The sequence below is a fragment of the Leuresthes tenuis genome, unplaced genomic scaffold, assembly GCF_036924035.1.
Source record: "Leuresthes tenuis unplaced genomic scaffold, fLeuTen1.0.hap1 SCAF_13, whole genome shotgun sequence".
Classification (NCBI taxonomy): domain Eukaryota; kingdom Metazoa; phylum Chordata; class Actinopteri; order Atheriniformes; family Atherinopsidae; genus Leuresthes; species Leuresthes tenuis.
This window is the reverse complement of record NW_027325367.1, coordinates 14183983-14207401: the sequence shown is the minus strand read 5'-3', so window position 1 is coordinate 14207401 and position 23419 is coordinate 14183983. Positions and strand designations below refer to the sequence as shown.

At 39.5% G+C, this 23419-nt stretch overlaps 1 protein-coding gene across 1 annotated transcript in view; it reads left to right on the top strand.

Moving 5' to 3' along the window:
- nbas (NBAS subunit of NRZ tethering complex) overlaps positions 1 to 23419 on the top strand; it is a 157834-nt gene that overhangs the window by 121813 nt on the left and 12602 nt on the right. Inside the window, exons 50-52 of the mRNA XM_072362003.1 lie at positions 16321 to 16460; positions 21514 to 21673; positions 22964 to 23098. Of these exons, the coding sequence (XP_072218104.1) occupies positions 16321 to 16460; positions 21514 to 21673; positions 22964 to 23098 (435 nt within the window). The remainder of the gene's footprint in view (positions 1 to 16320; positions 16461 to 21513; positions 21674 to 22963; positions 23099 to 23419) is intronic.

The following is a 23419-nucleotide window of genomic DNA, read 5'->3' as shown; positions in this document are numbered from 1 at the left end:
GAATGATATGGGAGGGTGTGAGGGGTGACACTGAGAATAGATTTTGTGACTTAATTTTGAATGATTAGTCATAACAGCAGGGCATCCAAATGTCACCGCTGTCAAGATTGGAGGGTCTGCTTAGTCTGTGTGCATGTGTTTAGTCTGTGTGCATGTGTTTAGTCTGTGTGCATGACTTTGTGTATATTGTGCATGTGGCCTTTACTTCACTAACAACACTATACTTAGTTATTTTTCTCTGGCATTTCAAAGACAAAGAGATGACATCAGAAAGCAAATGTGGACTGTTAATGTAACGCCATCTCTGCTGTTGCCTTGAGTTTCCATGGTAAAAGCTAATTACTGTGCTAAATCCCATTGCAGTGCTTCATTAATGGCCACATCAGGCTGATAACACTCACATACAAACACACACACACACACACACACACAGTGCAGTGATTAAGGGGAGCAGGGTCGCTGCATCGAAGTACACACACCTATATACACTCAAACATTTGCTCAGCATAGCAAGTGGTCACAAGGAAAATTACCTGAAGGTGTCAGTGCATATGTGTGTCCATGAAATGTCATCATCTGGGCTCATAAGCTGCAATCATCGATTCACGCTACAAGCCCTTTTGGCCTCGGCAGTGTCATGGATCATTTGTTTTGACCCAATGTTTTGCTGCTGTGCTGTTTGGCCTTGCAGTGCATCATCCAATATGGATAAACCGATCTTAGCAGAGCAGATGTGTAGCTGCACTCCGTCTGCCTCGAGTCTGCAGGTAAATAAGCTCCAGATACTCCTCATTAAACCTGACATGTCTGCTGTTTGACTTTTTTAAAGCACTTATTAATCTTTTAAAAAGACTCCCTGTTTTGTTTTTTATGTTTCTGTAAAAAGATGAGATTTTATTTTGGTGAAGGTGTGGCTTATTTTAGACACTGAATCACAGAGATACTTTTTTATTGATCATTTCTGATACTTTAAACAAAATCCCTTATATATTTTTGTGTGTGATGACCTGTGTTTCTTAAAAAGAAACAACCGTTCATTTCAGTGCTTTATTCACACTCTGCAACTTCTTCCATTGCGAGTTATATTTGTTGTCATATCGTCACATGAACCTTGGCTTGGGTCCAGATGTCTTTTCTGCTTTGGTAAAGTGACCCAGAAATGACTGAGCAGCAGCTGTGAGAACAGCATTTTCTCCTTTTATTTTATTTTCTCCTTTTGCAAAGGAAACACTAGAACATCCTTGATGAAAGTAATCAAGACGATTCTGTCCCATAACTCCTTTTCTCTACAAGATCAAAGTGATGCTCAACTGCTTTCGTGCAATCGTCTTTCACTTTTGTAGCTTCTTCCTTCCTACCTTGATAGTTGATTAATATTCTCTTTCTTATTATAGAAAATTGTGGTAGGAAGCTGATTTATGCACTTTTTGTGGAATACTTCTGGTACTTCTATTTTTTTTTTGTTATAGCAGATCCACATCACAGCTTAGTTTGAGTGAGATTGGAATGCCATCGTCTTTTCCTGAGTCCTTAAGAATGTCTCCTACCATCTCATCTTAACCGTTTGACTTTCCAATTATGTTTTGTTTTTTTCGCTCCTCAACCAAACCTTTGCTCTACAGTATTTGTCAGTTTTTACTCCATCTTACAAAGACAGTCGTAGTCATCTCAAACTAATGAATTTAATTTGCATGCAGACCACATGCAAAGGTTTGCCAAGTGTGGTCTCTTATTCCGTTTGAGGTATTAAAAGCCTGAAAGCACAGTTCCAAGTCTTTTTTTTTTTTTTCTCTCTCTCTCCCTGACCTGGCCCACAGTGAGTGACAAGACAATGAACGGCAACCAATAAACGAAAGCATTGTCATGCACTTAAACAGTGTACTTGTCTTGTATTTGCAGCTGACTGGCTGAGGTTGTTCTAAGTGTTTGACATCATGTAAAGGACGTATACAGGAACTAACCTTTTACTTCTTCTAGTCTCATTTCAGTGCTTATGTCGTTTGCTAAGGGCATGATTCTGACCATCTATGGAGGTAAAACTAGCATTATTTGTTATTCCATAAGCCAGGCCCAAATATTTATCTAGTCTTTGAAAATTTGGATATGGCATTTTATTTGCTTTATTTGTGGTAAAGAGTACAGGGCAGCTCTCAAAATGTAAAGCCAGGGTATAACCCAGAGGAGTTTACTTCAACTATAGAATGATATTCAGTCATTCTGCAGCAGATCTCTCCCTTCTTCAGGCAGATGTCTTTACATCTGTCTGTAGCTTCTAGCTTCAACTTCAGCATGTCCCAGTCCTCCAAATAGTCTATGGAAGTGGTGCAAGGCACAGTTTGGCATATTGTCACAATTTGGAAAAGCGGAAACACGAACCACCATTTAGATGTAGAGCATTACATGCTTTCTTCAGGAACCGTCTCTACTTTCTGTAACTTTTTTTGGTTAGAGGACTTCAGACCAAGATTTCTTTTTCATTGAGACTTCAGTGGAAACCCTGTCAGCCAATTAAGATTCAGTAACAACTTGAGCGTGTCAGATACTAAGACGTATATTTTCGCTTTGCTGTGGTTACTCGCTCCTTTATATCACATTGCGGCTCTCTGGCGGTTGCAAAGCTTGTCAGATTGCAAAGCCTTTTATGTCCATCAATATTTTACACCTCAGATACGAGGCAAGAGATGGCCCAGGTTGAAAAATCACACAATTTTGTTTAAAGTGCGTTTTCAAGAATAAGTGACATGTGACACCGCAAGCTCTTTATTCTTGCCTGTATGCATCTCCCCCAACCTGCCATATTATGAGACACCCTTCTTCTGTATATTTTAAATATTAAGGCCACCATTTTTGAAGTAAGCAGCACCATCGTGCTAAGACTAGCTGTTTTCTTGAGATAAGAGACTTGTTTCAGTATTCATTTTATATGACAGGAATACAATAGAAACACGTCTCTTCTTTTTTCAGTTGCGAGAGCAGTAGGAACATCCTCATTGATTCACCCTTGCCATCTGTTGTCAGATTGTAGGAATTAGCTCTTTATGTAGTGTTTTGAAAAAAAGGATGCTAGAAGACAACTTGGAGGTATAACAAGGGATTTTGTGTTAAAATGATGGTGCGTAGGATAGATGAAGGCTACCTGGAGAGAAGTGACTGGACAGGAAAGCTAAGAGAGCTTTGTCTGATGAAAGTGAATGACTTAGCCCTGGAGGGAGATGATTATACAAGAGCAGGGAGAGGCAGGAGTATCTTTCCAAGTGGATAAATAATAAATGTGATGGGGTTGAGAAAGCTATACTATGGCCTCAGTCTAATGCAGCAGATCAGGGGTCACTGTCGTGATAGCCAAGCCTCAGCTGTAATTCCACGTGTTTTGGCAGCTTTTATTTATCCCCTGCGGCTGCTTGGGAAAACTTTATTTATGCCCCGTTTTTAACTCGGAGCCTGAAGAGAGAGGCACAACACTTTGTCATCTTGGTGGGATCACAGATGAGTCAGTCAAGAAAAACACCAGAGAGGAGGCAGCGTAATACAATAAACAAGAAAAGACAGGATGCAGAGAGAGAGAGAGAGAGAGAGACAGACCGGGGGAGAAATGAGGAGAAAAGAGCTGGAGGATAGTTGAAGTTATAGGAGTGGGCAGCATGCTGCCTGATGAGGGGGAAGGAAAAGGACAGTGAAACCCGAGATGAAGGGGAGAGACTCGTGCCGTTATCTTTTTTGGCAAGTTCTTTGCTGCTTTGTAGCACCAGGAAAAGCTGCTCCTTTGTGATTCAACTGAAGCTTATCTGCAAGCGAATGCATGCGTACAAGCTGCCCACGTCAACTGTAATTTTGCATTTACAACATTACACCAAGTTAAGAAATTTTGCCTGTTCCTGTGTGCTCGGCCCTGTGTCATGTCTTTCTGTCGGTCCTCCTCACACCTTGAGTGAACATCAGCATCTACGCTTCTGAGCAAAGGTCTCAAGCTGTTTTTATTGCCAGGAAAAGAAGAAAACGGTGCTGCAGTTCCATAAAACATGTGCCAACGTAAATTTACCGTACATAAGACATCGTATTTAAGATGTGATGATAAATGAAGTACTTTTCTTTTTTTCAACACAGCCTGAACCCTCTTACTCTCTGGAAGTCTTCAGAAATAGTTCTCCAGGCTTCCTGAAGGATCCCAAAGCTCATCTTTGGATGTCGACTGACTTTTGTTCTGTTTTCTGTTGAGGTGATGCCACACTGCTTCGTTGACTTGCCACTGATTTTTCAGGCCAGTTTTTTGTCATTTGGCATACCTTTCTCCATGATTCCCTTCCTTAAGATTTGCCTCTTGACATCCACCCTTCCATGGAGACCACCTCCACCAGGGGAAGTCTTCGGGAAACAGGAGATGAATTAACTGAAGGATCAGACGCACAGTTCCGTGTCATTTGAAACTGCCTTTAATCCGTAGATAGTTTTTAGATCTGTAACACCTTTTTTTTTTTTTTTTTTCTCTGCTTGCGAACTGTTGATCGACTTAACAACCAAACACAGTCCTCTGAAAATTGTCCTCAGTGTCCAAAGAAGAACTGAAAAAAGACCTTCAGAAAGCCAACTATTGCTGAGGACCACTTTTAAATGTACCGTTAAAAGTCTGGAAGCAAAATGTTAAGAAATAAGGGGTGGCTCAAGACTTTGGCACAGTACTGGAAGAATGCGTGATTTAAAAAAAACAAAACAAAAAAAAAAAAAAAAAACTAAACTCTCAGCACAAATTAATCTAATATTCAAATATACTGTAAAAGCCAGGGAGTGTGTCTATGATTCATATTTATGTGCTGGTGTGCCGTCTTGTCAAGCACTTGTGTGTTGTGCTGGTTTTACAAGCTTGTTCTTTCCCTCTTACATGGATCTACTCTTGCTTTCTAACCACTCCCTTTCTGTGCACTGTCTACTGAACTCAAGCCATCTCTTATCTTTCGTTCTTCCTCTCTCGAGGCCTATGCTATTATCTATATTCATGTGTCGTGTTATACAACGTGGTTCCTCTGCAGACGGCGGGGAGAGCAAGGAAAAGCATAATGAATCGAGTTAAAGGAAAGAAAAGCTGTATTTGTTTGTCGCTGCACTTATCTTGTCATGTCTTGCATTCACAAGGGCGTGTGTGTGTGTGTGTGTGTGTGTGTGTGTGTGTTTGTTTGTTTGTTCTCCACAGGTACACGTGTCATTACCATTGCACTCGTGTTGCCTTTGCATGTTTCATACGTTTCACTTTTAAGTAGTAATAAACTCCCCAACACCCCCCCAGGGCCCGAGGCTGTACCCTTTTGGTGTTTGCTCTCATTTTGTCTGAAAGCTGCTCACTTCCTCTGTATCGCTCATTTTCTCTCCATCTACCCTTGTGAAGTGTGCGACCTCTGCAACTTTATTCTGCCCGTCGCTGGGGACATTAGCTCGAGCGGGTCAATGAATATTGATGAGCTCTCTCGGAGCCCATTCAGTAAAGGCCAGACGCAGAGATCTCTGCATCCCCCAGCTCCACCGACGCTCCAAGTCCTATACGCTTACGAGCTCATGTCCTGTGTTCTCCCCCCTCTCCCTCTCCCTCCCCTTTCTCTCCTCTGCCACTCAGGTCAAGGACTGAGATAACTGCCAAGTTGCTAAGAAGATTATGGGGCCGTTTCGTTGACAGGGCCAAATGTTCACTTTTCTTATAGTAACAGCTCATGAAAATTCAAGAAGAATCTTTTTTTTTTTTATTATTTTTAATCTGATTTTGATTTTAAAGATGAGCAGTTTCACCAGTCACACCTTGCTGCCAAATGCTGTGTTGACTTTGATTCTCATGGTTAATTTTTTTTTTACATGTTTAAACTGACATAATTTATAACACAATTATACCTCAAACCGTAAAACACACGGTTTGAAAACTCTAAACCCTTTTTTTCGGTTTACTGATCTCTTCTCCTTGGTGGCTGTGTGTTTGTAGAAATGCGGCTCGTTTGTTAGAAAGGTCGAATTGATGATGCCCAGCATCATGATTGGCAGTTGTAATAAGATGTGACGAGTGAGAGGGAGAGAGCTGCCAAGACAGACAGACGATGATGGCAGCACTAATCATAACCTCTCTGCCACAGTGTCACATATGGAGGTGATGATTTGTTCAGCACATACTTCGACAAATCAGTCACAGGGTCAGCTTGTCTTCTGAGCAGATGACATGATGTATTTCTGTCCATGTGTGGTGTCATACAGCAACTTGTGTGCGCACTAAATGGGGCCTTTGATGGTTTTATTTGAAGTGCAGACCACGTAAATGAATGTTACTGCATGTGTGGACATTATTGTCATCTCTGCCTTAAGAAGTGGTGATAGTGATAGGGTCTCCATTCCATTGTACTCGGGCTGTATTAATGTCTATCCATTTTCGGGTCATTTTTAGCAACTGGTACTGAAAGCTGCACTGAACATTCTCACAGGCTTCTATTTTATTTCTGAATGCACTTCTATGTCATATTTGTAGCATTAAAATAGTTGCTGAAGCATTTTGACCGATATAGTTTGCCAGAAGGGAACAAATTACATAGTGGGAGGCCTAATGTCTGGGTTTGAAACCTTTACCGGCATCATTACTCGATGGATGGCACTATCAGTCTGTCAGTCCAGTACTTTGATGCTAACTGAAATATCTTATCAACTGAAGAGTGTAATGCCATTAAGTTTAAAGCAGATAGAAATATTTTGCACTTGGTCAGACTGATCAGGTCTGTTGAGGCTCTTACTTTTCTCCAGCCCCCACTATGATGTTAAGTTTTCGCTTTTCTAGTGAAATCTTCCAACAGCTGAATTTGCTCACAGTTTTGATAGTCATCATTCATTAGAATAAATTAGGAACAACTTAATAGATGAAGCTGTGCTTAGTAACAAAGATTTGAAGTGAATAACAACCCATGAACTACATTAATAGCTACTGCAGATCGCTTACATAATCTAAGAGTAAGCCGTGCAAACAGTGGTGCCCTCTGGGTAAAAAAGGGATCTCAAGCACAGCATCTCTTCTGCTTAAAGTATTTAGGTAAGAGTGATCTGTTTTTAGTGATTACCCAACTGTCCTGTTGGTCTAGTATTTGATTCACTGCTTCCTTCATTGCACATTCGTGTAATTGTGCGACAGGTTTTTTGAGTTGATCACGTAGCTCAGAACTTTCTCCGATTCCCTCTGCTTTACAGTTCTAATAGTTTATTTCATGCTTTCAGATGAGAGAACACATAGTAGATTTTCACAATCTTCCTGCTCTCAGCAAACATTAATGTGAACAACAGGATCTTTGCATCAACACATTCTCAAAGCTTGTCATCGATTTGTTGAGCCCTGAGAGACTCCATCGCAAACAAAAGTAATGAAGCAAAGTGATGAAAGGTGGCCCAGCAAATTCACACATTTTTAGACCCAAAACTGTGTGAAATTTGATGTGTTTAGATGTATGACACGTGATTTAAACCAGGGTTCTTTAAAGTCTGAAGAAATAAAAGTAAAATTTCAAAAAGACAGACCATACTTTGCATTTACACTTGTGCTTCATTCATAGATATCTATAGGATCATGATTATTTAGGTTGATCCCGTGATACTTAGCAAGTGAACCATGTACCTACTACAGATTGTACTAAAAACTTAAATTAAAATGAAAAAGTCAGACACCCCCCAGAATTAATGTATCGGAGTGTGTCAATCCACCTCCAACTCCTTATCAAAGATGGTTTCCATTTTGGAAAAGACCAACCAAGAAATTTTACCTCTACTTCCATTTAGAGTTTAAACTCCAACTTATTGCATATTATTTCATAAGCTCCTTACATTTTGTATGTCAGAATCTTATTAAGTTAAAAGTAACTCAATTTGTCTTATAAATAAAGTAAGGTGAAGAAGAGAATAATTTACCTCAGCAGAACGGTGGAGTAAGTATAGACATTTTATTATTCATCGCTGTCTCTTGCTTATTAAGACTCACAATTTGGAATTATATTCAGCTTCAACCTGTCTGCCCTATTGTATTCTCAAATGTACTCTTTCATTACCATAAGACTGGTGTTTCTTATTTTAGCTGACCTGTCTAAAAACCGTTGATTTTCATTAAAATATCCATGATGCCCAATGGATGAATCCATCAATTGTTTTCTTTTTCTTTTCTTTTTGTTTTTAATCTAGCACCAGAGCTTATTTAAGTCAGGTAATTTGCTAAATTTTCATTCCAAAAAGAGATGGACAGTAATCCTGCCAAACATCTGCATGTCAGTCTTGCCATTGTGTTTTATTAACCGCCTCATATGCGGTGACCAGTGATAAGATATGATAATTACGTTTGCGTTTCAAGAGAAAAGGTTTATTTACCGCTGTTTTCCATTTCAGATGATAAAACATCATTTTTAATATCATAGCTAATTTAGTAAAATACTGTTTTAACTGAACTTTGTTCCATTTGTGATATGGGGCACAGAAATGGTAAGTTTAAAAACGTTGAAGAAACTTGCAGATTTACAGAAAACACTTACTGTCAGGTTTCTCACGAGGGCTGCAAAAGTTGCTGCTCATATTTTTCTGCTGAGTATGAGTGATTGATCTGTTTGCCGCCAACATTTCCAGACTTAAAATGACTCAAGTTTTCTGTTTTGAAACTAGGTTTTGATTAATTACAACAAAGACTACATGTGATGTGAAAGCCTGATTGATCACTGTAATCTTCTTTGATAGATTGTGACAACTTTTAAGTTTGACTGCAGTTCATTCAATCACTAAAATAGATTACTATACACTAACAGATCCCCAATGCTATGAATATATGCCCCTTAGCTGCTGAGCCACTGTTTCACTGAGGGCTCACTGAGGATCAGTGGAATGGTTGCCTTTCAACTGGAAGGTCAATGATTTGATCCCCAGCCTCTCAAAGTGACACTGAAACTCACACTGATATGCTTATCAGTGTAAAAGAAAAAAGCGCTGTGATCATTGAGGTAGACGGCAGCTCAGAAGTTCATATCTGATGAAGCAACGAGAACCGGTCTGAGCAACATTTAAGGGCTGGTAGAGATCTTTGAAGAAATTGCACTTAGAATTTAAAGACGTGTGTATTTATTAGTCTCTCTGCAAACTTAAGCTTAAACTTAGATTCATTTGCATGTGGAATTGTTTGATTTGATGCAGACCGAAGACGTGATTTTTCATACAGCGTTTCTTTTGTGCAGCCGTCGTATGCAAAGTGCGTACAAAGTGCTCATCTGATGTTATATCAGATAGTTTCTTGGCACTTTGCTCTGTAACTGATTTAAAAAAAAAAGAAGTAAATAAAAAAAGACATTTGTTTTTAAGTCAGATGACTGCTTTTGGAGTTGACATTTAATTCTACTGATCTCTTCTTAGTTTAGGTTATTACAAGTGACGTAAATCCCAGTTATTTATGTTTTCCCATGTGCCTGACAAATGAACCAGTCAAAAAAAAGATTTATGTATTTATTTATTCATTCATTTATTTAGTGACCAACTTTGTTCTCAGAAACTGAAACCATGTCCATGTAAACAGTTGGGCTCTATAAATGAGACTGGTCCCCAGTTTGCTCAAACTGCCACTATTTTAAATATATATATTCGGGAAGCTACGTTCCCTGACGATAAAGATCAAATTTGTATCCAGATAGATGATTAGATAGTTTCTCCTTTCGACGACATTACATTGTGTCACCCTCTTCTGCTGCAGACAAGGTATATGTGTGATGTGCATTTTTAACCTTATGCTATGATAGTGGCGTAAAATTATCAGAGAAAAGTAATTAAATAGTTAATCTCAGTCATTTTTATGGCTGCTAAACGTCAACTGAAATTTCATTGTCATGACAGACCTCCTCATGGGTATTTCCAGGCTCCAATTCTGATCAGCAAATAAAGAAAGTGACCCTCAAAGTGTAATATTCTGCCACGACATCATCAATGTGTTCCTCTGTCCCCAGCAACTCAAAAACATCTTCAGTCAAAGTTGAATTTAAAGACTGAATAGAAAAAGTAGCACCTGTAACATTGTCTCTAGCCTCTGTGATATTTTTATTCTCTTTACCACTAACTGACTGACACGTCCCTTTTGATTGTCCTTTTTATGTTCATTCCGGTGAAATAAGTGAACACGGACGTTTTGATAGATTCTTGTAACCCGCTTATCCCTGAGGGGAAATATTTGACCTGTTTCACAAAAGCCGAACATTTTCCAAAAACTCTGACACTGGATTGATGTTTTTCCAAACAACAAATCCAGATAAAATTACCTCTGTTTGAGGCCTGTGTGCGTCTCAGATGCACACTTCTATAAGACTCTGGCAAAATAACACCAGAATGTTAAATAGATCTGTTAGAACATTGTATTCACATTGATTCATATCAGTTGGTTCAGCATTGTGCTCTGAAAATTTCTCAATTATGGAATTTAAACATTGCTTGAAAGCTTTTAGTTTAGTGTCACTAAATGTTCCTGTATTTTAAAGTGGGATAAAAGATTTTGTTAAAAGGAGTGATATGAGGTCAGAATATTTTCCTAGATGGAAATAAAGCAAGTTAGAAGTAATTAAGCTAGCCAAAGGTGTACAGATTCCCATAATATGACAGGACAGCAAAGGAAACTGTGCTTACTTGATCTATCAGCCAGGCAGTTCATTGGTCCTTGGCACTTATTATGTCCCATCATAGCTTCATCCGCCAAAACATTCTTTCAAAATCAGTACAGCCGGAGAAGGCTTTTAGCCCCTCTGGACAGTATTTATTTGAAAGCAAGTGACGGGGTTTTATTTGTTCTAGGTTGTATGTTGACAACTGTAATAAATGACAGTCAGCACTTGTCACAAGGACAATGATTACCCAGTACTTCTGTGTGAGGACGGCTTGCATTCTGTGACTCATTCTGCTTCTCTTGGCACTGTAGGTGTCGACTCTGTATGAAATCCTAATTTAAAGGTTCAGTGTGAACAAAAAGACATATTTATTCATGAGATGAAAAGTCGTGTAATTCCTCTTCGGACCTTTCGTTTGCTGACGAAAAGTCAATTTTGGCATTGTCTCCGTTACAACAATAGCGACAGGAGGTTGCTGTAAGATTCGTAATATCAGGATTTCTTGCTTGGATTTGAGTTTGTGAGGAGAAATGCATTTAAATATGTTGCAATTCAGTGCAATACTGTACAGATAATCTGAGAAATAAAGCGCAGTGTGTCAATCAAAATGTAACGTACATTTTTTATATGTACTATTATGTTCAGCTGTTCTAATTGATTACGTTGAATATATTAGTTTCCATCATCAGTGGCAATATAAATAGAAATAAATAGACATATAAGGAAGATCTATTCCCGTGCACCATATACCTGCTCATGCAACCTCTTTACTGATGTTTGCAAAAACAGAAGTTGTGTGTAGAAACGAAAATATCCCCAAACCTGTTTCGGGTCTTGCATATTCAGCAGCTGGTAGCCTAATGTTTGCTTATGAAGCTTTAGACTATAGCGGGTCATTCTTTCTCCCTTCTGCAGGTGTCAAGAATTATCTATAGTATTACTTCAAGTGTCACCTGTGTGTGGAAAACGGTTCAGATTTAAAAGACTTCTTCAATTGAGAGCATTGATGTTGAAATGTTTTTTTCCAGTGAGAGCTTTTTCCTTAAGCAAAGACTGTGCCATATGGAGGGAATTATTATTGAAGCTGTTTCAGTAGCATCCAGCTGATTGCTTCCAAACTTGTGTGCACATCTGAATGCCTGTGATCCATATTAGGTTTTGATGTTTGTGTGTTTTCTCTAAATAAGGTGAAAACACTCTCATGCCAGTAAGTCTCAGGGGGGGATGGATGCCTCCACTTTCATCCGTCTATCCTTTTCTCTCACACACATGCACTCGCTTACACATCCCCATTGTTTTGCTTCATGAAGAGAGAACATCACCTGGTCTCGACTGCTGCAGTCTTTTACACGTCATCTCCCTTTCCATCCTTTGTGAACTGTGTGTGTGTGTGCATTCACCCACATGCCCTCTGACAATTTTGTGCTCCGCTTATCGATTCGCTCCCATCTCTCTCACTCCCCCCCCCGCTCTGTTTCTATTATCATATGCTGAACGCTGCACTGCAGCTTTTAATCGGGAGAGAGATGCCCCATCTGACAACACAAGCTGTTTTGGGCGAAACAAAATACTCTTATTGTTATTAGTCCTGTTAAAAAGTGTAGGTAATCTTGCACAGCTGTATGAAACCCAAACAAGTGATTATTAGAATGAGTCTCTCTGTGATACTATTGACAAAAATGCCTTAAAAGTTAAGGCAAATGTCAGAGTGCCCCATACTAACAAATATTGATTTCTAAAGCAATCTTGTGTCTTGCAATTTCATCGCGCTCATCAGTTCATGAACAAATTGAAGCACTTAAGAAATGGGCATTTTACAGTGTCGCATTTTACACCCCAAGCCCCTGTGTCCAGTTGTTCCACTTTGCCCCATTCTGAAAAGCAGAAGGTTGTCAAAAAGCAATAGAGTGGCTGCTGGTAACTACCCGTTGTCATGTTTCATTTGCTTCAGTCTCGGTTTGCCTGCTTGCATCATTTCCATACTTACCTCTTGCTTTCTGTGTGCCTTTGCACCTTTTTGCTGAAAACATAGCTACTTTTAGTCACAGTGGTTGAGCATGGAGCATGCTGTTTTTTGTAACCATACAACCAAAAATTCTGTAGGATAATGCGATAAGCTTTTTCCTGTTGTTGGTCAAATGGTCATTTTAAGACTGTCCTCAAAACATGTTATTTGTAATGGGCCTTAATATAAGCCTTCATTTTCAATGCATCTTGCTGTCTGTAAGGACCGATCCTAAGCTAGACAAGTGAAGAGGGAAGAGAGGTACTATGGTTGAACGTGTCCTAAATTTTAATGGCCTGTAAAGGAAAGCACATTCTATACACTGGTATTTTTAGAGTGTTGAGGCAGGAACATGCAGTGCGAACCAAAATTTTGCAGACCCTTTTAAAGTTTTCCACATTTTGATATGTTTTTTAAATAATTTTTTTGGATCTGAAATTTGCTTACATTTTTCTTCCTCATCAACTTCTTCACAGTCTTCTGCAATTCTTCAGAGTAGCAAAACAAAAGCTTTCTCTTTTTTTTTTCTGAAATACAAAAGGTTTTCTTTTCATAACTGAACTACGTTTTTAGCATGAAAAACCAAGGTTTGGATACAGAGAGACAACTGATGCACCATCTTCAATCCGTTACCATTGAGATGTTTCTGTAAGTGGACAGTATTCATTGAATTCATTGGACATGCTTAAGGAACCACAGACGTGTCCATAATGTTAGACAGAAAGAACGTGCCACTTTGTGAGGTGAATTGTCTGGAGTCATGTACTACATGAATGTGTTGAGGTTTAGATCTGAGGAAGATGCGTGAACATGAACTTTTCTGCGTATATGCCTCAGTGCACAGAGACTTCCATTATACTCAAATGGAGAACGTTTTAAATCATCAACAGTCTTTTCAGATCTGGCTGCACTGTTAAACTGAGTAACTGGGTACAAATGGCCTTGTTTTGGCAGTTAACCAACAAGGTAAAGATCAATATTAGTGAGATCCAGTCTTCTTTTGTAGCAATGGGAAAGAGGCCAGGCAGAAGCTTTTCTAATTAAAAGCAGCATGGTACTGCTGGAATTTCCAAAAAGGCATGTAAATGACTAAACAAAGCAAAATCATCTTACCTTGTTAAACAAAGAACCAACTATTTGGCATCTGTTCCATATGAGTATAATCTGTATGTCACTGTTCCAACAGTCAAACATGGTGATGGCAGCATCATTCTGTGGGTTTGCTTCTCTGCAACAAGGGCTCAGAGGATGGATGGGATGGAGGAAAGACGGATGCAGAAGAATATTGGCTAATCTTGAATGAAAACCTTTCCCAGAGTGCTTAAGATCTCAGGCTGATATGATGGTGTAATTGAAGGTTCTTGATGGGTCATTTCAAGCAGTTGTTTTTTGGGTGTATTTTAAGACCGGTGGGCAATTTTACTTGTTCACGCTACTGTATATTCAAATAGACTTCTTGGACCATGCTCCATCCCTGGTAAATTTTTCGTCTAAATGTTCTCATAATTTTTGTGTAATCCTACTATCAAAGAGACACACCAAACCCAACTAATTATCCAAGCTGGCGATGGAAAATAAAAAAAAAAGCTTGATAGGGTCTGAAACCTTTTGTCGGCACTGTAAACACAGAGTCGTGGACAGACAGGTGCTCAGTGTTTGGATACATATCTAAAAGTGCTGTATAATTAAAACATCGTGTGGCCCACCTAATGTGTCGGCTCTTCTCTGCTAATTGTTATGGTATTTCCTGCTTTTTGCCCTCCTGCACTGTGTTCTTTGTGCACCACAGAGAAAATGTTGATTTTAATCACCAGGTATAATTAAATCCCATCTTTCCTTGTTAAGAAAATAAAAGCCTCACAGCCACACAGTAATTGGCAGGGATTTAATTTACGGCTGACAGTAGGTGAGCTTTTTTTTTTGTGTGTGTCTGTTGTGCGCAGGCGAGTATGAGGATATATTATGTAGTTTTGTGTTTCAAGTTAAACTGTTTTTTTTATGTTTATATTTCCTGTTTTAGCCATGTTTACTGGGGAGTATATGTTATCAGAGTATTGTCAAGTAATCCCAAGTATCTCCTTGTATTTTTAAAAATAATAGTTTAAAGTGTATGTCAAACTTACAAAATGACTCAGCAGTTGAAAGTGTTCAGTATTCATAATGCGGAAAGGCAGTAATGATGATGAACAGGCTCTGGGTTGCAGTTTACGTTCAGTGATGGATTTGAGAGCTTTACATTACAGTGAGGGCTTTTTACAGGTAGTTAAGATTCCATTTCTGTTTCCCAAATGACCTCCATTTTCAGAGGGTCCTGAGCTTTACTCATTAATTCCTCCAACCCCCATCATAAGGCAATTGACTACAGCACCAGGTATGGATCACTTGTGCTGCCACTTTTTTTTCGATTTCTGATTCTACAAATTTAGATCTTTTATACATCAGCCGCAGGAGCTTAACTGTACGTTCAGTAATTTATCCAGCTGTTTTCAAACTGTTTATTTCAGCATGCGTTGTATTAATCTGGATTTCCAAAGGTTTCAGCACCATTTGGATTTTTTTCAATAATCGTGGTGGTTATTATTGATATGGGGCAGCTTCGTTTGTTAGCTCATCTCTGAGTGCACTGGTGCTAATATTGTCCCCAGATTACAGCCGGGGATGTGCATATGCTTTCACAGGCTGAGTCTCATCAGCTGTTGAGTGTCTTAAATAGTTCAAATTTGTGCACACCACTGAGACTGATGCTCCTTTTGTTTTTAGTTTGGTTTCATGTGATATTTTTATTTATTTACTTATATATATATATATCGTGTGGCCCACCTAATGTGTCGGCTCTTCTCTGCTAATTGTTATGGTATTTCCTGCTTTTTGCCCTCCTGCACTGTGTTCTTTGTGCACATATATATATATATATATATATTTATTGTGTGTCTGTATGTGTGTACATATGCATACCTGCGTCTGTGACAAAGCCTGTCACTGCAGCAGCCAGGCTTTGGCAGGTTGTAGTTTTCCCCTCAGAAATCAGCCGCTCTCTGAACTGTTAAATCACACCAGAAGCCAACCTTCGAGAGAACATTAATTACTTTCCTTTTCCCTGCGCCACCACCTCCTCTCCTTTTTTCCACATTAGCCCTCCCTTGTTTTTTTTCCTTCCCTTTTCTCACACCCCCATTCTTGGTCTCTCTCTTTCTCATTGCATTATATATTAAGGTATGCCACAGGGGACTTTTCTTTTTTCTTCAATATAATACTAAAATCTGTTGCACACGAGGCCTTGATCCTTCCTTTCAATACCTTATCTGACATTCTGAAGATTTGATAGTTGTCTACAGTGGCAGTGTATGATTGTGCAGTTCATCGGTATCCCCAAACTCCTTTAATCATTACGTTGTCAAGTTTGTTGAGATCATGTATCACATGAAATCAATGAAAGCTGCTCTCCTATTTTTTATGTATTGTGAGTATTGGAAGAGGCTGACAGAATAGATCACAGAGATTAAATTCTCAGCGGATGATGCTGCCTCTTATCATTATGTTTATCTAAAATGGCTCCTCTGACCCCACATCATTCACCTAATTTGTGCATCATGCTCAGTGATTGGTGTAAATCTTACCGTTAATAATCTTTGCAGCCGCCTTTTGCGTTTTGCTCTGGCTGATTCATCACCTCACTTCCTGTTTTCTCTCCACCAGGTCCAAATAGAGGATGTGGAGGATGAGGACAAAAGATATGTCCTTTTCCAGGAGATGTTGGCCGCGGCACAGAAAGGGGACGACTTTCAGTTACTCATGCTTCTTTTGAGAGCGTGGCCGCCTATGATGAAAGAAGAAGTGTAAGACCAGTTTCTTATTTAAAAGCAATTGTTCTTTCAAGGATTAAGGAAAAGTTGTGGGATGCACTTCCTCCTTTGCAGCAGCAAAGACTATTGACACCACTTTTACGTACATCAGGTTATAACAAAAGTGCCAGAAGATACTGCAGAAGAAAATAGGTCTTTTTCCAACTCTGCATTTATTGTGTCATTATAATATCTAGATATTGAAATATCTATGGAATGATGTTAATAGCGCAAGCACTCGGAGAGGAAGAGTGATGAGAGGCTACTGTAGTGAACAGCCAATTTTCCTTCAGCAATGCCGATTGACAGATTAACCTGTGGGCTCTGTTGCATGCTCTCTCGTACCTTTGAAACTCACCTTGCAGTGTGATTTCAATGCAAAGTTGAAAAATAGAACATTTCCAGGCACAGGTCTAGCTAGGGCCAGACCTTCAAATATTGTTTTAATGATGTTTGAGCCACCTGCTTGTTAACTTGTGAAACCAGCTAGAAATGGCTTCTACAAAGTTCAAAGATATTTGCAAAAATGTTCATTTTGACAAGTTTTATGTCTTAGATAATATATGCTGTATTGGGTCATTTATATGCTCAGCTTCTAAGCTCAGCTCCTCGCTGTTGTCTCATGTTCAATGAAGATATTGATTTTTATTTATTTATTTTTTCCCCTTTCGACAAGGAAATAGACGAGTCCCAAAATGGTTCTCTCAGCACTTTCAGTGAATGTCAGTTTAAAGTTTTAAAAAGATTTTTTGATGGGCATCCCCAGTGCAAGGTGTTCTCATTTCACAAAGAGAGGGAATTAAAATTGTGTTTTTAATCATTCAGTGACACGAGCTGCTTGCAAAGATGTGTAGAGGTGGAATTCAAAGAGCTTCGGGCTCTTGGTTTCTCGCTCCAGCTGCTTTCTTATGAGCCTCAGCAAGAGTTGGCTGTATTATCGATAAGTGCCTAATGATGTGATTGCTCTTCTCCTGCTCCATTGTTCTCGATTAAAAGTGAGCTGATCTCTGAGGACTGCGGGAACAATACTACAGTGTTGTACTCTCTGGAGTTTATCCTTTCAGCTCTATCAAAGCAGACTGTTAAAACAGTTTCGATTGGCAATTTAAATCAGGCTTCTTCTCCAGTTGTAAGACTCACACAGACCTGCATGCAGCTGCCTTTTTATCTATAGATTAGTTTTACAGATGCATTACTTTTTTGGTTTGTTGATTAACTTGATATTACTATGTTAATCAAATGTATACAGTGTAAAACTATTATGGTAGGAGCAACCTATACAATAATTGTATAACCTTTATGAGCATTTTGTTGAATAAAATTATCAATGCAGCTGTGCCTTAACAACCTGATCGAAATGTAGAATGAGGAGGCTGAATGATACAGAGTAATCATGAATGTGAATTTCAGCTGTAAATTTACTGATCGAGCCACAAACGTCATAGTTTTCTGTCGCCAAAGTGTTGCAGAATGCTTTAACACCAAACTCATCGAGTCCATTCGGACACACTTTTCAGCTTGGTTTGAACCAAAAATACAGGTAGGAAACCTTCGTACCTCAGTACGGACCAAGCAGAGCTGAGGTTGAGGTTCAGATCACAGTTTGGTTTCCTTCCAGACTGAAAACAGTTTTTTGGGCTGGTTTTTATTTTTTACAGTTACAGAAAGTCAAAGCAAGCTAACTTCAGAACTAAAAGACAAAAAGAGCTGCTACTTTGACTATGAATATAGTTTATATTCATCTGACGCTTGGAACTAATTTTAATTGTTCCAACAGCAATGACAAAATGACACTTTCGCCTGTATTTTCTGTTTGTTCAGTCCCATCTATGAACCATTGTCTAGAACAGCGAGACGTATGCCACACAGGTGATGAAACGGCATAGATACAATATGTTGGGTGAAGTTGCATAATTTAGTGTGAAACCAAACTGCATCATTTTTTTGTACAGTGTAACAAAAATTCTGACCTGTGGTTCTGCCTTTTTAGGTGTAAAAGGTTCCAGCACTGAGGAGCCACAATTTCATTCATATCTTTTTGCATTGTCACCACTTCTGTAGAACTGTGATAAATGGCGCTGAAAGTGCTGATTGATAATGTTTAAATGTGTTCTACTTATGAGGCCAAAGGTCTGATTATTTATGCCCAAACCACATGGACACTGTATCAAAAGCTTTAAGGCCATTCACACATGTTTTCTGTATTTAGATGTGTTTTAGACCTGCCAGAAAGCCAGTGATATATCTGTGAGAAACAGCCACTGCACATTCTAATGATATTAGTCACATAGTGCTTTACTATATGAATAAATCTGTGCGGGATGTAGCACGCTTCAGCACTCTTCTGCCCCAACAGTGCCTGGAGCCATAAAAGATACTACCCTCTGTGCATGGGGGCATACATTGTAATTGTGGAACTTAGTACAGACAATAATTCTTCCACCAGAGATGCAGAAGAAGCCTTTGACTTCCTGAAACAGTACCTGGGTTCCTTGAAAAGCTCATACTGTGGAAATAGCCCATTAGTTGAGCAATCAATTCCTCCCACTACACGAGATGAGAGACAAATTGTTTTTGCCCGATTCCAGTTTTGTACTTGGCTCTGTACATAAACGGTAGGAGAAATAGGATTAGGCTTCTACAACACAGCTGCACTCTGGGATTTCTCAAAAAATCTGACTTTCCGAGTGTCACTGCTGTCAAACTGCTGGGACATTCAACTTTAACCGTTTCTTTTAGCTGCAGGCTTTTGCAGCTAATGTTTCCGATTGAAACATAAAGCTCAAACCTGACTGTGTCTTTTGTCTTTTCCCTACACTTTCATCATCCCCATATATGTTTCGCAAGGTAATTGGCTGCAGCGTGCATGCGTAGATAAACTTCACTGCAATAAAATGTTTACTTGAAGCACAAAAGCCTGAAATTGAGGTCTGATCTAGGCCCAATGTGCCTTATAGCTGCAGTGACTTCTTCATCTGCCATCATGAATTGGGACATAAAACTCAGAATAACTTAACCTTCCAAAGCTGGTTTTAAGAGGTTAAAGACGAGGATGTTATGTCTGCAAAGGAAACATGATTAACTTTAACCTTAGCAAGTGTGTATGTGCTTGTAGAGTGAGGATTTGTTTTAGTAAGACTACAAGAGGCTGCTTTGGAAGCTGTATTAAGAGTTGCAAACACAAAGCTTATCCTTCAGTCCGTCCACATAAACTGAGTCATGATTCAAAGCACAGATGGAGGTTGGCAGTGGATCACATTGCACTCTGTGACAGATTTGGCGAGAGCACAGACAGTCGGTTGCATGCAGCAGTATCCCCCCCACCATTCCCTGGAAAAGCACAGGATGCAGCAGTGTGCCAGCAGCACAAGTGGACTCTGTTCCCATGGCCGCATCATCCAGGGGTGAAGCAGCTTGTCAGGGCAAGACACCCCTGTACTTCGATGGAGAGCTGCCTTTTCTACTGACAAACACACATAGGAGCCCTGCTGTTCTGTCTTTGCCTCTTTATCACGCCCTGTCTCCTTATTTTACAGGCTCTTGCCATCTCCCACTCACACACATGCACACACACTTGTTTTGCAGGGATGCACTCACACACAGGATCTTAGCATCCAGCCTACTTCCAGCGTACTTGCTAGAGAAACACTTGCAGCCTGTTCTGACATTGTACTTCAACCTCATGAAGATTTCTGCCTTTGATCATGAAGCTAATGACATACAGGCCTTAAAGCCAACTGCCCATTATCATTTTAAACACGCACAGTAAAATAAAAGCACATGTTCGGTTTGGATCCAACCTCTCATCTTCCATCTCCTTCCTTTCTTTTCCTCCTTTCAATATTTAACGCATTGCTTGTCATGTTAATCCCATCCACAACTTCCAGCTGAGCAGGCATGCTGATATATATTTTCTAACTATTGGAAGTGTCAGTACTGTTTTAACAAGTTAAAGAATATATTTTTTGCATGGATTGTATGAATATGTACAAACTTTGATTCTCAGATGGCTTAATTCAGATATAATGAGGCCTTTGTTTTGCCTTAACGGCTGGACCCACAAAAAAATGTTATAGTCAGCAGTTCTATGGGATTTAATTTGACTCTGTGCCATCAACCAAGATCTAATTAACAGATACTGAATTGCTCTGTGGTTTTCATTTTTTTTTTCACCCCCTCTGACTGATGTGTGTTGGAACAAAGATCCACGAGGGTTGTACTTATTGGACTGGCATCACCTATATCTGCCGGCCTTGGTGAGAGCTAATCTGTTACCCAGGAGACATTAGCAAAGGTCGTGAAGAGCTCATAAAAGAGCATGTAAACAGAGTGACGCCTGTCAGTGCTGGCAGCTGTCCCCTCGTGTTTATACAGAAGAGAAGGATAATGCGTAGTGTAGGTGTTCAGGATTAATTGCAGGAGAACTGTGGTTAAACATTTTCCCTCTTCACTTACTGTCAGAATTCATTAGTTTATCTTCAGACCTCTTGATCATCATGGCTGCTTTTATGTCTGCCTGTTATGCTTATGTGGCTTTTATAATCATTTTATTCATTATTTATAATATGTGCCATTATGGTGCACAAACAGTAGTCATGTGGTGTGACACAGTCAGAGTGTAACAGGATTATGATCTAGTATCATGCAACTGCAGTGGAACAAAAGAATACAGTAGCATTCCAGTGGATTGCTGAAGTGGGATATTATTTTGGTTTTAAAATATAGAATGGGTGCCCTGAGGGTGCAAAATGCAAACACTGAGCATAACTCAACAATGTAGCCAAAAACACAAAGTGATTTTAGAAAGCACTACATCAAAACCTCATCAGTGACATTTCTGAAACGCAACAAAGCCAAAAGCTCATCTGAAAAGATAACGTTTCACAAAACACTCACAAGCTCAAACTAAGATGGAAAATGCTATGATTAATGAACAAATCACAAATGTATATCAATTTTTATTTTTTTTAAATGTCCACTTTAGAAGACAAAGTCAAACTACTCAACACAGTGCAGAAATTCTCATATTTCTGCTCTTTGTCTGCAGGGCTGAGTCAGAGCGTAACCCCTGGGTGGTGCTAACCTCAGCGCTGCTGACCGGCTGTAAGGCTGTAAGGCCGCTGTCAGAGGCCAATTTAGACCTTGGTCAGCAGGTCGTCAACATGGTGAGGTCCCTCTACAACACCAAACACAAGCTCCCTGTGCAGGTAATCAACAAACACGATGATCCTAAGAGGGAATATGTGTTAAAAGTGCATGAATGCAGGAAATAGTGTCGGGATATCATTGAGAATTTCTCACTGCTGTATGAAACAACATCATTGTCATCTTACATCTCTACATTTGCAGTTTTCACTGAATATGTTTTCATACTCTATATCAGACTAGAGATGGGAAAATTTTTGTACTTTTTGTTTTAAATTCTCTTCTTTTTTTTCTTTTTTTTAATAAATGTTGGACTTCAAATGCTGTGTCACTGCTGTAACACAGTAAAGATAGTACAATTAGCATTTTGTCATGTTAATCCCATCCACAACTTCCAGCTGAGCAGGCATGCTGATATATATTTTCTAACTATTGGAAGTGTCAGTACTGTTTTAACAAGTTAAAGAATATATTTTTTGCATAGATTGTATGAATATGTACAAACTTTGATTCTCAGATGGCTTAATTCAGATATAATGAGGCCTTTGTTTTGCCTTAACGGCTGGACCCACAAAAAAGTGAATGTGACTCCTCAACGTTTTCGGTCCGTCTTTTATCATAATGCTGGACTAAGCTTGTTTGAATTCAGTAGAACTACACTGCAGCACCAGCTTTTTTTGCCCATAGCTCAATACAAGAGCCTATAGCTATTAAGCATGTAACCCACATCAACACGTTAGCATCAGTTTTGTGCTTTTTGCAAGGCTTATATCCACCAGCCCCTCTTTGATATCTTATGGCCCCTAATGCTATTCATGCCCTGCTGAGCACCATGCGAGTCGTCCAAATGCCATTCTGTATGTCTAGAACCAGCTGACTGTGATATTAGTTTAGCACTAATGCTATTTAGTGTGAATAGGCTAGTGTCTGCCTGACTGTCTAATATTAATGTGGGAAGGGGTGGGAGGTGAAGAGGGAGGCCTTTTACTCTGTTCTGAACAGCTTTAATTTGAATCTGCTGGAATGAAACCGCCAGAGCATGGGGGAGTCAGATTGCATTGTGTTATCCATACATTACAGGCTGGGACTGCAGTGTGTCTGCTGTGTGCATGTACTTGTGTGTAAACCTTTTTTTTTTTAAGTATTATGTGCCTGCGTATCTGTATAGTACATGCACACCAATTAACCTTCACTCTTTTGTGTGACCCTGTTCCTCTCTTTTGTACATCGTATTCTTTCCCTGCTCATCACACCTTTGTTTTTATTGCTGACCCCCCAATGTTTTCATCTATTCATCCACGCATCTATCCATCCCTCTGTCCATCAACCCCCATGTTTCCCTCCTCCTTCAGTGCGTCAGACACATAGCAGACCTGCTGCTCCAAAACCAGCCGAGCTTCCTGCAGCCTGCACTCAAACTGATGTCTGAAAGCGGTGATGAACAGCTGCTGCAGCTGACTCTGGGCCACATCAACAGCATGAGCGCAGTGAGTATCAGTGTAAAAGTACAGCGTCCACATTCCGATTCAGATTAAGGAGAGTCTGCCACTTAAACAGCAACTTAAATATATTTTTGATCATTTGAAATGAACGTGGAGTGATGGTGAGTCTATACAAAATGTACAGTTAACTGTGTGTTAAGTATGGAGGTATATACACTCAGTACAGTATGTCTGAATACACAGATTCTGTGTCTTTTTTTAATTTAACATCAGTGTTGAGGAAGCTCTTGATAAATGTCTTCAATGGATGGAAACTGGTGGTGAGTTCTGCAGTTTTACCAGCAGCTGAAATGTGTTCTGGTCCAC